General features: G+C 42.6%; 1 protein-coding gene and 2 gene segments (V, D, J or C); 1 reads left to right on the forward strand and 2 right to left on the reverse strand.

The window, feature by feature from the left end:
• The window catches only part of LOC117263679 (uncharacterized), a 31,601-nt gene extending 23,777 nt beyond the window's left edge, over positions 1–7,824 (reverse strand). The window contains exon 1 of the mRNA XM_078175993.1: positions 7,511–7,824. Within this exon, the coding sequence (XP_078032119.1) occupies positions 7,511–7,703 (193 nt within the window). The 5' untranslated portion in view covers positions 7,704–7,824. The remainder of the gene's footprint in view (positions 1–7,510) is intronic.
• A 328-nt stretch (positions 7,825–8,152) lies between these two features.
• LOC117263966 (Ig kappa chain V-III region PC 3741/TEPC 111-like) overlaps positions 8,153–15,403 on the reverse strand; it is a 47,997-nt gene continuing 40,746 nt past the window's right edge. Inside the window, 2 exon segments of the V gene segment in view lie at positions 8,153–10,005; positions 10,841–10,878. Of these exon segments, the coding sequence occupies positions 9,761–10,005; positions 10,841–10,878 (283 nt within the window).
• The window catches only part of LOC117263683 (Ig kappa chain V-III region MOPC 63-like), a 40,175-nt gene continuing 38,877 nt past the window's right edge, over positions 14,106–15,403 (forward strand). The window contains 2 exon segments of the V gene segment in view: positions 14,106–14,264; positions 14,484–14,778. Coding sequence covers positions 14,213–14,264; positions 14,484–14,778 — 347 coding nt within the window.

Genomic DNA, 15,403 nt, shown 5'->3' on the forward strand with positions numbered 1-15,403 from the left:
ATAGGCCTGTTGAGTACAGTGATTTATGCAAATGAAGGCTGGGCAAAGAATTGAAGTTTTACGATATTTAAATTTTTTCACTCTGTTGTCATAAACTTACAAAAACCAGATACACACACAAACAGGACCTATACATGCATTAAATGAAGGGGTGTCAGGGCGACAGGCACTCTGAGCATGTGGGGGTTCGGTGCCTTGTTCAAGGGCACCTGAACTGGCGCCTCTCCGGTTATAAATCCACACCTCATATTTGGTTCTCAACCCAAATCCGTATGGACTGAGCTACTGCCACCCCTGAATAACAACCAAATCACTCTGCTATACCAAAAACCACACTGAAGAAAAACACGAGCATGTACAGTTACCAGAACGTCTTTTTCAAGTTATATTCAGACTTTGGTTACGGCACAAAGACTCTACTGTAGAACAAAAAGAGGGACGTAATGACAGAAGCTGCAGAGTCGTTAGCATTGTCATCTCACAGCAAAAGGGTTCCTGCCTCGAACTCTGGGTGAGGGGTTCTCCCCTTCCGTGTGGAGTTTGCCTGTTCTCCCCTTGTCACAGTGGGTTTCCTCCAGGTGCTCCAGTTTCCTCCCACAGTCCAAAGACATGCAGGTTAATTGGTGACTCTGGTGATGAGCACGGCCCACTTGACATGCTGCTGTGTTGTGCTATGGCCTATTCAAGTGATGAAATTTGTTATTTACATGACAACACCTGAATGCAACACAGGCTCCACTCCAACTGAGTGTATGTAGCGTCGTATTTGACTGTGCGTAACAGTCGTCTTTTGATGGTCATTTACACACTGTCCATAACAATAAATATGTCAAGTACCAAACTGTATCAGATTCAGGTTGGGTTCGGTTATAATTGTCTCAAAGAAAATGCGGCCTGAGCCGCACTCTAGTGTGCTCAACTGTGTGTGCGCACATGTCTGTGTGTGTGTGTGCGCATTGGGGCAGAACTCTGGCGTACGCGATACAGAGAGCAGAGGAGAATTCTAAACGCGGAACCATGTAGAGACAGAAATAACATGCCATCATGTAAATATGATAAATAACTAACTCAATTTAATTAGTTTAATAAAGGACAAGGTATAGACCTGTTCTATAGGGAAGGTAACCTTACATTACTTCTGTTGTGATCTGGAGCTATATAGAAAATACAATTATATAAAATAAACTTGACCCTCAAAGGGGGCGGGGGGTGCTGTTGGGTGGCTGGGGTGCCCCCCCAATATAATGGCAGGGAAAACACTGATTTCAATCCTGCCGTGAAAAACCGGCCCAAAATTCGTCTCTGACACTTCACTTACTTCGGGCGCTCTCACCAACACACTCGTGTTTGTTCACCAAATCGAGCCGAGCGAATCTTTTGTCACAAACACTGCAACCAAACGGTTTCTCCCTTAAATGGACAACCACGTGTCGTCTCAAATGACTCTCTCGTGTGTATCTTTTCCCACAAACTGAACAGCTAAACGGTCTCTCCCCTGTGTGGACAATCAAGTGTTGTTTTAAATTGGCCCTTTGTGTGAATGTTTTGCCGCAATCTGAGCAACAAAACGGTCTCTCCCCCGTGTGGACAACCGAGTGTTGTTTCAAATCTTGCTTTACTGAGAATGTTTTCTGACAAATTAGACAACTAAATGGTTTCTCCCCCGTGTGGATAGCTAAGTGTCGTCTCAAATGGCTCGTTTGAGTGAATGTTTTCCCACAGTCTGGACAACTAAATGGTCTCTCCCCCGTGTGGAGACGCGAGTGTCGTTCCAAGTCTTTCCTTCGTGAAAATGTTTTACTACAGACCAAACAATTAAATGGTTTCTCCCCTGTGTGGACAAGCAAGTGTCGCTTCAAGTCTTCTTTTAATGTGAATGATTTGCTACAAATTGAACAACTATATGGTTTCTCCCCTGTGTGGACAACCAAGTGTCGACTCAGATGCCCCTTCTGTGTGAATGATTTGCCACAATCTGAGCAACTAAATGGTTTCTCCCCTGTGTGGACAAGACGGTGTTTTTCCAGAGCTATCTTTTGAGTGAATCTTTTACTACACAGCAAGCAACCAAATGGTTTCTCTCCAGTATGGATTCTCAGGTGTTTCGCTAAATTTCCGCTGCTGCCAAAACTTGTTTTACAAACCAAGCAGCTAAAACGTTTTCCTTTTCTATGACCTCTGAAGTGCACCTTCAGCTCTGAGCTTTCTGCAAATGTTTCACCACAGATGGAGCAACTAAAGGGTTTTTCCACATTGTGGACTTCAGAGTCTTCCTGTAGACCTCCCTCATGGTCGAAGCTTCTCGCACATTCAGATAAACTAACTGAAGCTATTTCATTATTACATTCCATATCGCCGATAGGTACTTCATCAAAACCTGACTGAGGTTCTCTGGTCTCCTTCCAGTCGTTGCTGTCGTCAGTCTCAGCTTCAGAATGGTCTCCAGTCTTGTCCTCAGTATCTGGTTGTAAATCTGGATCTGGATCTGGACCTGAGTTGTCCTTCGGTTCAGGTCCTTCACAGTCCTCTCCATCAGTTTCAGAAGAGTCTCTGGGTGCTGGTCGCATTCCTTCTCCTCCGGGGACTGGTTGTACTCCTCCACAGTGGTCTCCATCAGCTTCAGATTGGTCTGCAGTCTTGTCCTCAGTATCTGGTTGTAAATCTGGAACTGGATCAGAGTCCTCATCTGGTCCTGGTCCCCCACATTCCTCTCCATCAGCTTCAGATTGGTCTCCAGTCTTGTCCTCAGTATCTGGTTGTAAATCTAGAACTGGATCAGAGTCCTCTTCTGGTCCTGGTCCCCCACATTCCTCTCCATCATCTTCAGAAGAGTGTCCGGGCACTGGTCGCACTCCTCCTCCAGGCACTGGTCCTGGTCCTGCTGGTCCTCCACAGTGGTGTCCCTCAGACTGAGGTTTCTCTTCATCATCTTCACTCTTCACAGGGACAGGAGTGAATGTGAACTTGGTGATATCAGCCTCCTCCAGCCCTTGAAGCTGCTCTCCCTCCTGACTGCTCCACAGTTCCTCCTCTTCCTCTTTAATGTGTGGGGGCTCTGGGTCCTCCTGGTCCACACTGGAGCTCCACTCCTGCTGCTCAGGGGGAACCTCTTCTTTAACCACCAACAGCTGCTGCTGGACATCTGCAGGAAACAGGAAACACACAAACACGCATTGAGACAAACTGTAATTTAATGCTGACTTGGGGTGTAACACTGTCTGGTATAATTTGTTCAGTTTTCTTCAAAGAGAGGTTGTAAAATCCCGAGGTGTTCCCAGACCAGATGAGATCTATAATCCCTCCAATGTGTTCTGGGTCTGCCCCAGGGCCTCCTACCAGTGGGACGTGTCCAGAACAAATGTTCTTCTTCTTATGGATTTCCGATAGGCTGTATATCTAGCGTAATGCTGCCCTCCACAGGTCATGACAAGCTACTAATTAAATCTTCTCATATAATCCAGTAGAGTGGAGGTATTTCCTGATCAGATGTTGAACCACCTCAACATGAAGGAGCAGCAGCTCTACTCCGAGCTCCCTCCAGATGTCTGACTCCTCCCCCTATCTCTAAGGCTGACCCAGACACCCTACAGAGGAAACTCATTTCAGACGCTTGTATCTGTGACCTCATTTTTTCAGTCACTACCCAGAGCTCATGACCATAGGTGAGGGTTGGGACGGACATGGACTAGGAAATGGAAAGCTTTGCCTTCTGGCTCAGCTCCCTCTGAACCACAGCGGTTCATGGCTGATCCATCTCACGCTCCATTCTTCCTTCACTCATCAGCAAGACCCTGGGATACTTGAACTCCCTTTGAGAATCACCACTTTAACATGATGGAGGAGTTTGCCTGAACCTGTGATCCTGGGAGATGTGTTTTCCAGGGCTAACATGGTGGTTCCACGGAAGGGGCCAGACTAAGAGAGATTCAAGAAGACTGATCAACCAGAATATTCGAACTTAGAGTACCTTGGGGCCTGGTCGGGCTCAGCCCAAATAAATAACATGGAGACGTTGCCCTGTGGGCCCACCATCTGCAGGGACAGGAATCAGAGTTAGGTGCATTGTGTGCTGGGCGGCAGACAGGGGCAGGGCCCCGGGCGTACTGATCCCTGGCAACGCGATATTATCATGCATCCCACCCCATACCTACGCTGACACGGAAAGAACATGTCAGAGCACCTGGAGGAAACCCACGCTGACATGGAAAGAACATGTCAGAGCACCTGGAGGAAACCCACGCTGACATGGGGAGAACATGTCAGAGCACCTGGAGGAAACCCACGCTGACACAGGGAGAACATGTCGGAGAACCTGGAGGAAACCCACGCTGACACAGGGAGAACATGTCAGAGCACCTGGAGGAAACCCACGCTGACACAGGGAGAACATGTCAGAGCACCTGGAGGAAACCCACGCTGACACAGGGAGAACATGTCAGAGCACCTGGAGGAAACCCACGCTGACACAGGGAGAACATGTCAGAGCACCTGGAGGAAACCCACGCTGACAGGGGGAGAACATGTCGGAGCACCTGGAGGAAACCCACACTGACACAGGGAGAACATGTCGGAGCACCTGGAGGAAACTCACGCTGACACGGGGAGAACATGTCGGAGCACCTGGAGGAAACCCACGCTGACACGGGGAGAACATCTCAGAGCAGCTGTCGGATATGTCGGAGCATAACCACAGAAGACATTAACCTGCTCTGTGTTTATAACCACAGAAGAAGACACTAACCTCCTCTGTGTTTATAACCACAGAAGAAGAAGACACTAACCTGCTCTGTGTTTATAACTACAGAAGAAGAAGATACTAACCTGCTCTGTGTTTATAACCACAGAAGAAGACACTAACCTGCTCTGTGTTTATAACCACAGAAGAAGACACTAACCTGCTCTGTGTTTATAACCACAGAAGAAGACACTAACCTGCTGTGCGTTTATAACCACAGAAGAAGACACTCACCTGCTCTGTGTTTATAACCACAGAAGAAGACACTAACCTGCTCTGTTTATAACCACAGAAGAAGACACTAACCTGCTCTGTGTTTATAACCACAGAAGAAGACACTAACCTGCTGTGTGTTTATAACCACAGAAGAAGACACTAACCTGCTGTGTTTATAACCACAGAAGAAGACACTAACCTGCTGTGTTTATAACCACAGAAGAAGACACTAACCTGCTCTGTGTTTATAACCACAGAAAAAGAAGACACTAACCTGCTCTGTTTATAACCACAGAAGAAGACACTAACCTGCTGTGTGTTTATGACCACAGAAGAAGACACTAACCTGCTGTGTTTATAACCACAGAAGAAGACACTAACCTGCTGTGTTTATAACCACAGAAGAAGACACTAACCTGCTCTGTGTTTATAACCACAGAAAAAGAAGACACTAACCTGCTCTGTTTATAACCACAGAAGAAGACACTAACCTGCTGTGTGTTTATAACCACAGAAGAAGACACTAACCAGCTGTGTGTTTATAACCACAGAAGAAGACACAAACCTGCTCTGTGTTTATAACCACAGAAGAAGAAGACACGAACCTGCTGTGTGTTTATAACCACAGAAGAAGACACGAACCTGCTGTGTGTTTAACCACAGAAGAAGACACTAACCAGCTGTGTGTTTATAACCACAGAAGAAGACACTAACCTGCTGTGTGTTTATAACCACAGAAGAAGACACGAACCTGCTCTGTGTTTATAACCACAGAAGAAGAAGACACTAACCTGCTGTGTGTTTATAACCACAGAAGAAGACACTAACCTGCTCTGTGTTTATAACCACAGAAGAAGACACTAACCTGCTCTGTGTTTATAACCACAGAAGAAGACACTAACCTGCTCTGTGTTTATAACCACAGAAGAAGACACTAACCTGCTCTGTTTATAACCACAGAAGAAGACACTAACCTGCTCTGTGTTTATAACCACAGAAGAAGACACTAACCTGCTCTGTGTTTATGACCACAGAAGAAGACACTAACCTGCTCTGTGTTTATAACCACAGAAGAAGACACTAACCTGCTCTGTTTATAACCACAGAAGAAGAAGACACTAACCTGCTCTGTGTTTATAACCACAGAAGAAGACACTAACCTGCTCTGTGTTTATGACCACAGAAGAAGACACTAACCTGCTCTGTGTTTATAACCACAGAAGAAGACACTAACCTGCTCTGTGTTTATGACCACAGAAGAAGACACTAACCTGCTCTGTGTTTATAACCACAGAAGAAGACACTAACCTGCTGTGTGTTTATAACCACAGAAGAAGACACTAACCTGCTCTGTGTTTATGACCACAGAAGAAGAACACACTAACCTGCTCTGTGTTTATAACCACAGAAGAAGACACTAACCTGCTCTGTTTATAACCACAGAAGAAGACACTAACCTGCTCTGTGTTTATAACCACAGAAGAAGACACTAACCTGCTCTGTTTATAACCACAGAAGAAGACACTAACCTGCTCTGTGTTTATGACCACAGAAGAAGAAGACACTAACCTGCTCTGTGTTTATAACCACAGAAGAAGACACTAACCTGCTCTGTGTTTATGACCACAGAAGAAGAACACACTAACCTGCTCTGTGTTTATAACCATAGAAGAAGACACTAACCTGCTCTGTTTATAACCACAGAAGAAGACACTAACCTGCTCTGTGTTTATAACCACAGAAGAAGACACTAACCTGCTCTGTGTTTATAACCACAGAAGAAGACACTAACCTGCTCTGTTTATAACCACAGAAGAAGACACTAACCTGCTCTGTGTTTATGACCACAGAAGAAGAACACACTAACCTGCTCTGTGTTTATAACCACAGAAGAAGACACTAACCTGCTCTGTGTTTATAACCACAGAAGAAGAAGACACTAATCTGCTCTGTGTTTATAACCACAGAAGAAGACACTAACCTGCTCTGTTTATAACCACAGAAGAAGACACTAACCTGCTCTGTGTTTATAACCACAGAAGAAGAACACACTAACCTGCTCTGTGTTTATAACCACAGAAGAAGAAGACACTAACCTGCTCTGTGTTTATAACCACAGAAGAAGAAGACACTAACCTGCTCTGTGTTTATAACCACAGAAGAAGAAGACACTAACCTGCTCTGTTTATAACCACAGAAGAAGACACTAACCTGCTCTGTGTTTATAACCACAGAAGAAGAAGACACTAACCTGCTCTGTGTTTATAACCACAGAAGAAGACACTAACCTGCTCTGTGTTTATAACCACAGAAGAAGACACTAACCTGCTCTGTGTTTATAACCACAGAAGAAGACACTAACCTGCTCTGTGTTTATAACCACAGAAGAAGACACTAACCTGCTCTGTGTTTATAACCACAGAAGAAGAACACACTAACCTGCTCTGTGTTTATAACCACAGAAGAAGAAGACACTAACCTGCTCTGTGTTTATAACCACAGAAGAAGAAGACACTAACCTGCTCTGTGTTTATAACCACAGAAGAAGAAGACACTAACCTGCTCTGTGTAACCTGAGCTGAGGGTTGTAAACAGCGTCCAGTAGTTTCCGTTGTCGCTCGTTCTCCTCTTTTGAGCGACAAAGTTGCTCCTCGTACTCTGCTATCGTTCTTTCAAACAGCCCAAATATCTCTTCAGCAGCCGCAGTTAGTCGCTGCTTCACCAACGCTCTCAGCATTTGGACTTTACACATCTTCACACTTTAAAAACACAACAAAGACACTCTGCTAACAGACGTTTCTGCTCGACGCCATCTTCTTCAAACACTGTCAAGTTAGCCACAGAAAAGAATAGAGCTTCCGGGGCAGCTCAGCTGCTCTCCTTCAAAATAAAAGTCCAGATTACAGACACAATGTCCAAATAAGGGACCGATCTGTATTTATCAGAGGAGGGTGGCTGTGGTGTGACCCTCCCTGAGTGACTGGGGGAAATCCATGACCCTCCCTCCACCATAAATGAGTTATTAGATTTTTATAACTCACCCTTTGATGTTTGAAAGTTAAAAGTTGAAGATGAAAAAAAGCCTCACTTTTTCACTCTTGTCATGCAAAAGGTTTATTTTTGGGCAAATTTTGAATCAGACATAAAATAAAGTGATTTTGATGAGATATCACTATCTTAAGCTCAGATCATTTTTTTCTCTTAATGAAGCTTCGTCTGCACATTGTATACAAGCACCGTCAAAAGTTTGAAAATCCAACAGTAATTTCTGTTTTTAGTTTCTGGCTGGGATAAACAGTATATTAATAATGATTATGATAATAACACACCCTCCAAACCCACATTTTCTTTAAAAATATTTTCTTGAAAAAGAAAAATCTCTATATTTAAAAAGATCTTTTATTTGTGGCTATACTAAATGGTGTTATTGTGATGATCTTTCAAGAAAAGATGCCTTCCATATCAGGGCTGATTGCTCTGAGACAACAAGGGAGGCTGAACGTCCCCTAAAAGTTCATAGAAAAAATGGTCAAATATGCACTATTGAATTTACATTAAAACAAGAATTTACATTGCATTAAACGTGCGCTAGGATGCGTTTCACATCACGACTATGATGTTCAAACGTCAGCTGTTTGTCACCAGTTTTCAAACGCGACCTCCCTGTCATACATTCTCGTGTCAGCACGGTGGACGCGGAGCCTCCAAGCATTCCTATGAGACAGCGCTGAGCAGGTTTTTTTTATGCAGCAAAGTGAGTCGGTCATTGGATAAATGTGACAAGATCATCACTTCCAGGGAGGCTCAGCTTCCCTGGGACCTGATGGAGCGGTAGGCGGGAGAGGACGCTCGGTGTCTGCATGATGATTGGAGGAACTATCTTAAAGGCTGAACCCCTTTGTGATTGACAGCACTTTGGAAATACACACCGGCATCAGCGAGTGGAGTCTTCTGACAGAGTGCCGTCCAGAGTTCCTGATTTCACCGTTTGTACAGTACACACACAACACACACTGTAAATAAAGACATAATCACAAAGCTGTAGTTGAGTTGTGTGTGTGCAGTTGGTATGACAGGGTCACAGACCATTTTCTGCAAAAGCAGGGGCAGAATTCATATAATAAATGTGTGTTTCAGTAATATTTGAGAATGCTCAGAGAATGTTGATATAGCACTGTTAGTTACCTGGGCCAGTGTTAAAGTGCTGCTCCTTTCAGGGAAACTTATTTTGAGAGAAAATCAGTTCTGGTGGTGTAGACACAGTTCAGGTGTTTAAACCCATCTGAAAATCTCTGAGGTGTGTGTTGCTGTGGCTCTACGGCATGAGTGTGGTTGAAAAATGGCTTCAATTAAATGTTCCTTTTATAAGTTACTGCCTCGCTACAATATGACACATGTTATGATGTAAACTTAAAGTGAGCTTCCCCTGTTTGAAAGACCAGCAGCCGCCACTGGTCCATATCCATGTTTGTTTTCTTTTCATTGAGAGGAGAAATTAATAAATAAATCCTTTTTTTATCAATTTACACTTTCTGGCTATACTGTAATAAATGGTGTAATTTTGGCAATTTTTAAATAAAAAATGCCTTCAAAACCGACAAAGACACTCTGCTAACAGACGTTTCTGCTCGACGCCATCTTTTTCAAACACTGTCAAGTTAGCCACAGGAAAGAATAGAGCTTCCGGGGCAGCTCAGCTGCTCTCCTTCAAAATAAAAGTCCACATGTTTTTCGTTATTACTGTGAAAACCTCCCACAGGAAAAGTAGACTTTAAAGAATGACATTCATTGAACTTGAGGGTTCATTCTTCAACTTGGAAACAAAAGGTTCAGGGTGCTGCTCCAGCTGTAGTGGCCGTCCTTCTCCAGCACCCCGGGGCTCCTGCTCTCCTCCCAGCTGCTGCTGCTGCTGCTGCTGCTGCCGTCCACCTTCCAGGCCAGACTCCAGTCTGAGGGGAAGCCCTTGTTGGCCAGGCACATGAGCGTGGCCTTCCCCTGCTGCAGCTCCTCTCTGGAGGGGGGCAGCACCGTCAGGGTGGGGACGACTCGACCCACTGGAGGAGGAGACACAGAGACAATATGAGGAAAGTTCATACAAAGAGAAAATAAACCCCACCCTGTTGGCTGCAGCAGAGGAGGCTAGTAGTTCTATTGGTCGTCCTCAGATTGGATGAAACTGCTCGTTAACGTTTCACTTCCCTCTTTGAGCTCAGTAACCATGGCAACAGACAGGCATCACTGCTGAACCATAGCAACAGACAGGTTTCAGGACTAAAGATAAAAAGTTGAACGTGGCATTTTGTTCCTCTGATGTATTCACGTTTAATCTGCCTCTGTCTAATCTAAAAAAATGGTTTACATTATTGTAAGGTGTCTTAAAAAATAACTGGTCTGAAACAGAAAAGACCTTGATGGTGTGTGCTGGCTTTGTTGGTTCAAAGTGAACATCGTAACAACTGAATTACATATTAAACTCATCAAATCAGTCCTACTCATACAGCATGTTGTTTAAACAACAGCCATCTTTGAAGATATTCTTTCATGACATGCATTGTGTGAAGATTGTCAATGTTTGAGAAAGATCAATAAAACCTATGAGAATGTTTGCCCCAGTAGTTGGGCTGAAAGTTTCACATTATTTCCATCTGACAGAATCATTTGTGGAAACTTCATATTTATAAACTGTTTCAACTGAAATTCTAGAGAAACAAAATATTGAACTGAAGAAGAATTGAGTCTGTTTGAGGACATTATGTGACACATTTAAGAATCATCACAATTATATTAAACTCCAATTATCAGCTAAAATATTGCAGCACAGTCTACAGATATGAAATAAAACAGAATCAATATAGAATTTGGGTTATTAAAGGAGTCAAATGTACTTACAGTTAACATCCAGTCTGGATCCTCCACCAAAAGTCCACCACAGTGATACAAACTGATTGAGTGGTCGTACAAAAACCTCTGACTGTACAGAGACACGGCTCTCTGACTTTGACACAATTTCTCAATAATAATTTCTATGCAGGTAAAACAAATTAAAATTTCTCCAGTAAATTCTAACATATGTAAATGATTATTATGAACTCATGTTTATTGTAGATTATGATCATTGATAAACAGGAATTTTGTTAAATAGTAAAATTGTCGCACTGTGAAGTTGATTTGTTTGGTATTGAATTAGAGGAAATTCATGAAATATTCAGCTATAAATTTGCCCATAAAACTCAAAGCAAATCCACATGTAAATGATGAGTGACACATTCCTGATCAATCCTCTGATAAATGTATTGATCCATTGATAAACAGCATCATCAGAGTAATCCAAGTCCCTGTTGGAGTCAGTCAGAGCATTTCCATAGAGAGCCACTTTGCATCAGCAGCACCATGCTCCAGTGCTCTGGGAGAGTTTATAGTCCTGAGAGTTGAACACTGGATGACTGACAGCTGTCCTTCATGACAACAGAAGCCACAGAAATCCTCCTCTTCATCAAAAACATGACTTTGACCTCCGTCCTCATCTGGACTCTCCTCTGCTGCTGCTTCACAGGTAAAGTCCAGAGAATCAAACTCCTCTCCTCTATCACCATCCGTCCCTCTGAAATGAAGACCACAAAACCATGACGCTGCTTTATGTTTTTGTCTCTGTATCCTCAGAGTCCAGAGGTCAGGTCACAGTGACTCAGCCTGGAGCAGTGAGATCTGCTCTGGGAGGCTCCGTCACCATCAGCTGTAGGACCAGTCAGAGCGTTTATGGTGGGAGCTACTTGGCCTGGTACCAACAGAGAGATGGAGAAACTCCTAAACTGCTTATTTATGCAACTAGCAGTCGAGCATCAGGGATTCCAGATCGTTTTTCAGGCAGTGGATCAAACTCTGACTTCACTCTGACCATCAGTGGAGTTCAGGCTGAAGATGCAGCAGTTTACTACTGTCAGAGTTATCATGAGATCAACAAGTGACTGCTGCAGCTGGAAGCTACTGCAGAGACTGATACACTTCACTGAGGACACATACACACACACACACACACACACAAACACACACACACACACACACACACACACACACACACACACACACACACACACGCATACTGAGCATATCTGGCATCACTTCATTTACACCATCAAAACAAGAAAAAATAACCTATGCAGATGATGTCCTGTTATTTAGCACAAAATCTGTATCCCTTCCTTCAGTTATTAATCAGATCAGAAGGTAGTGCAGATTGTCAGGCGCCTCTAAATCCCATTTTAAATGTAAATCAAATCTTCTGTTTGGAACCTGCAGTCAACTTAAATCAGTCCACCTCAAGCAGCTGAAAGTTTCCTCAGATGAAGGGAACAGTTTCAGTGAAGAAGCCCAATCAGACCATTAAACTCACAACAACAGCAGTCGGCTCCACTGATGTAGAGACGTAAACCAACGTCACAACATGTGAAACACAAAAGTCCCCAAATTTCATTGAATTCTAAGGACACAGAAACTCCACATCTCACTTAACAAACCGTGGCTATCTAAAGGCAGAACATTGTGTTTGGACACATAGAGTCGACTCTTTCACGGGTCCACAGTGTTGGACAAGATCCAACAGGGGTGCAGAATAAATACAATAAAGTTCATTCATGAACCATTTTCCCAAGCGAAGATCTTATAAAAATCCAAGGTCCATCTTCTCCATGGTCACATTCACAAAGAGCTGAAGCTGTCCGTTCCACTGATAATATCCATAAAGTCTTTAAGCAATTATTTATATTAAAACAATTTGTTTTGTGTGATTTCCATTTCATCATAATGATACATTTAACTGACATTAAAGCTCGAGCAGTGATGCACTGTGTGAGCTTTGACTGTATATTTTCTATCCTTGTGCCTCAGAGGCAGACTGATGGACACCAAGGTATTTTCACATCCAGGATAGAAGACAAACTTAACATCACCTTGTCCCAAAACATCTCACTGGGGGGCAATGCCACAACAGATGCATGAGTGATCCTGCCTCACCACAGCCATGCCAACATATATGAAAGGGAGTGATCATTTTTTTGTAATCTGCATGGTGTAAAACACACCTCGCTGTGCACCATTTTTATCTGTAAAATTTTGTATCAAGCACATTTGGATACCATAGTTATGTTTCTCAGGACAGACTGCCACTGGGCTGAGGTCAGGGATACACCCAAGTCCCTCTGCCACTGATGTTTGATGGAAGCTTGGCTGTCTGAAGAGGCGAGGCACAATAACCCAAACACTGCCGAAACTTGTCTCCTTCCCAAGATGATCTGACTCAGTTTATAATCAAGTTCTCTGTTGAGCCCCGTGGACACATTCTTTGAGATGAGTGACCTTAAGTTTGATCTTAACTGTAGGTATGACAGAAATTCAGCATCTGTTAAATTATACAACTTTTTCAACTTGTTAAAGGGTACCATGTCTCCATCCTTCACAGTCTGTCCCAGTTCATTTAGACCACGCCACTGACACATATTGTTTGTCACTGGTCTGCCTCCAGCAGATCATATTAAGGATTTTACATTTTCGGGGTGATTTTTGGGTGAAACCATTACTCTGATAGACAGGCTTATCATCTTTAGATAAAATTCTTCTCTTTGATCCATATCCAACTGCCAACATCACTCTTGCATGTAAAGGCTCATGACAAAGGAAATCTAACCTTATGAACCAAATAATATAAATAAATATGCGGTATTGCTAATCCACCACTTCTTGGTCTCATCAATCTTTTCTGACTGATTCTGGGTTTCTTGTCACTCCACAAGAAACCTGTAAGTATCTTATTAATTTCTTTAAACCAACGAGAGGGGAATTTAAGCGGTATTAACAACAACTAGTTTTTCAATTTCAATTTCTGGTAAACTTTAAGCACAGTAATTTTTGTAATTTTTAGTTAAGTGTGTAAAAAATTGTCTTGGCTAATTTATGTTGTCTGTATTCACTGAATTAATGCTGTTTTCATGTTGCCTTATTGGCAAGATCTGCAAAAGAAATAGTTTTTTAACAAGGCAAAAAAGGAAAGTTTTTCATCATTTAAAAACACTAAATTTGCTATTATTCTACAACGACAGCTGTCCCAGCAGTGAAGAGGAAACAGCCTGATATGTTGAGGACAGCTCCAGTTGACTGACTCTGTGTGTTTGCATATGTGTCCTGCCTCTCTGCTCCCAGCCGTTAAGAGGCCAGTGTTGATCAGTGGCTGTCCAGGCCTTTCACAGCCACTGACACGCTGGCAGCACAATGATGATGTCACTGATTCTACTGCTGGCCACCCTGGGGCTCCTTGTTCAGGGTGAGACTCTCTTCTGTCTGAAAACTTTGCTTCAGGATGCAACCAGGTTCACCACAATGATGTTCTGCTCTGATGGAGAAACACTGAAACAAGCAGCATTTACCTTCTTCCATCTATTCTCCATGTTAAAGAAATGAGACTCTTCTGTTTGGATGTTGATCATCTTTCTCCAAGCTGGATCTGTCTCAATAACCCTTCTCCTCTTTCTCATGTTTTCAGATTCATCAGGAGAAATCATCCTGACTCAGTCTCCTGGATCTCAGTCTGTTGCTCCAGGACAAACTGTCTCCATCAGGTGTTCAGCCAGTTCTAGTGTTAGTATCTACCTCCACTGGTACCTTCAGAAACCTGGAGAAGCTCCTAAACTCCTGATTTATCAAGCTACAAATCGTCAGTCTGGAGTTTCAGATCGTTTTAGTGGAAGTGGATCTGGGACTGACTTCACTCTGACCATCAGAGGAGTTCAGGCTGAAGATTCAGGAGTTTACTACTGTCAGCAGAGTTACAGCACACCGTTCACACAGTGATACAACGTCGTACAAAAACCTCCCTCAGCTGGAGAGGAACTGATCTGATTCAACAGCTGCACTGAAACTAAAACAACACAAGTTTTACTCAGAACAAAAAAATGTAGTTAAGAAAAATTCACTTACAACATTTATAATCTAAATATACTGTATATAAAACACTATGTATATTTTATTTATTCAGGGTTTTAACATTCTGCTGCACATCAAAGCTAAACTCTGTTGAAGAATAATTTCAATCCTTTGATAAGTTTAATTCATAGAGTATGATAACACATGAACACTAAAACTGTCAATTTTATTTATTTTAAATCTTATAATTTTTCATGGGCTCTAAATTACATAATTTAACATCTTTTTTTTCATTTTGTGAAATGAATAATTATGTGTATAACATATTTCAAACATTCTGTGTTTTGTATTCCAGTTAAAACACGTATTTTATATTTAAAACCAAAAACACTTTACGAAAAATGTCAATCAGTCACATTTAAATTCTGTCCTTTTGTCATCTCTTTATTTCTCTTTGTGGTTCTTCAGCAGAAACAGGATGTAAATATTTCCCAGTTTAAATTTGTAGATCAAACTCATTTTATTTCTCTCTATGCAGAC

The sequence above is a fragment of the Epinephelus lanceolatus genome, chromosome 16, assembly GCF_041903045.1.
Source record: "Epinephelus lanceolatus isolate andai-2023 chromosome 16, ASM4190304v1, whole genome shotgun sequence".
NCBI lineage: Eukaryota > Metazoa > Chordata > Actinopteri > Perciformes > Serranidae > Epinephelus > Epinephelus lanceolatus.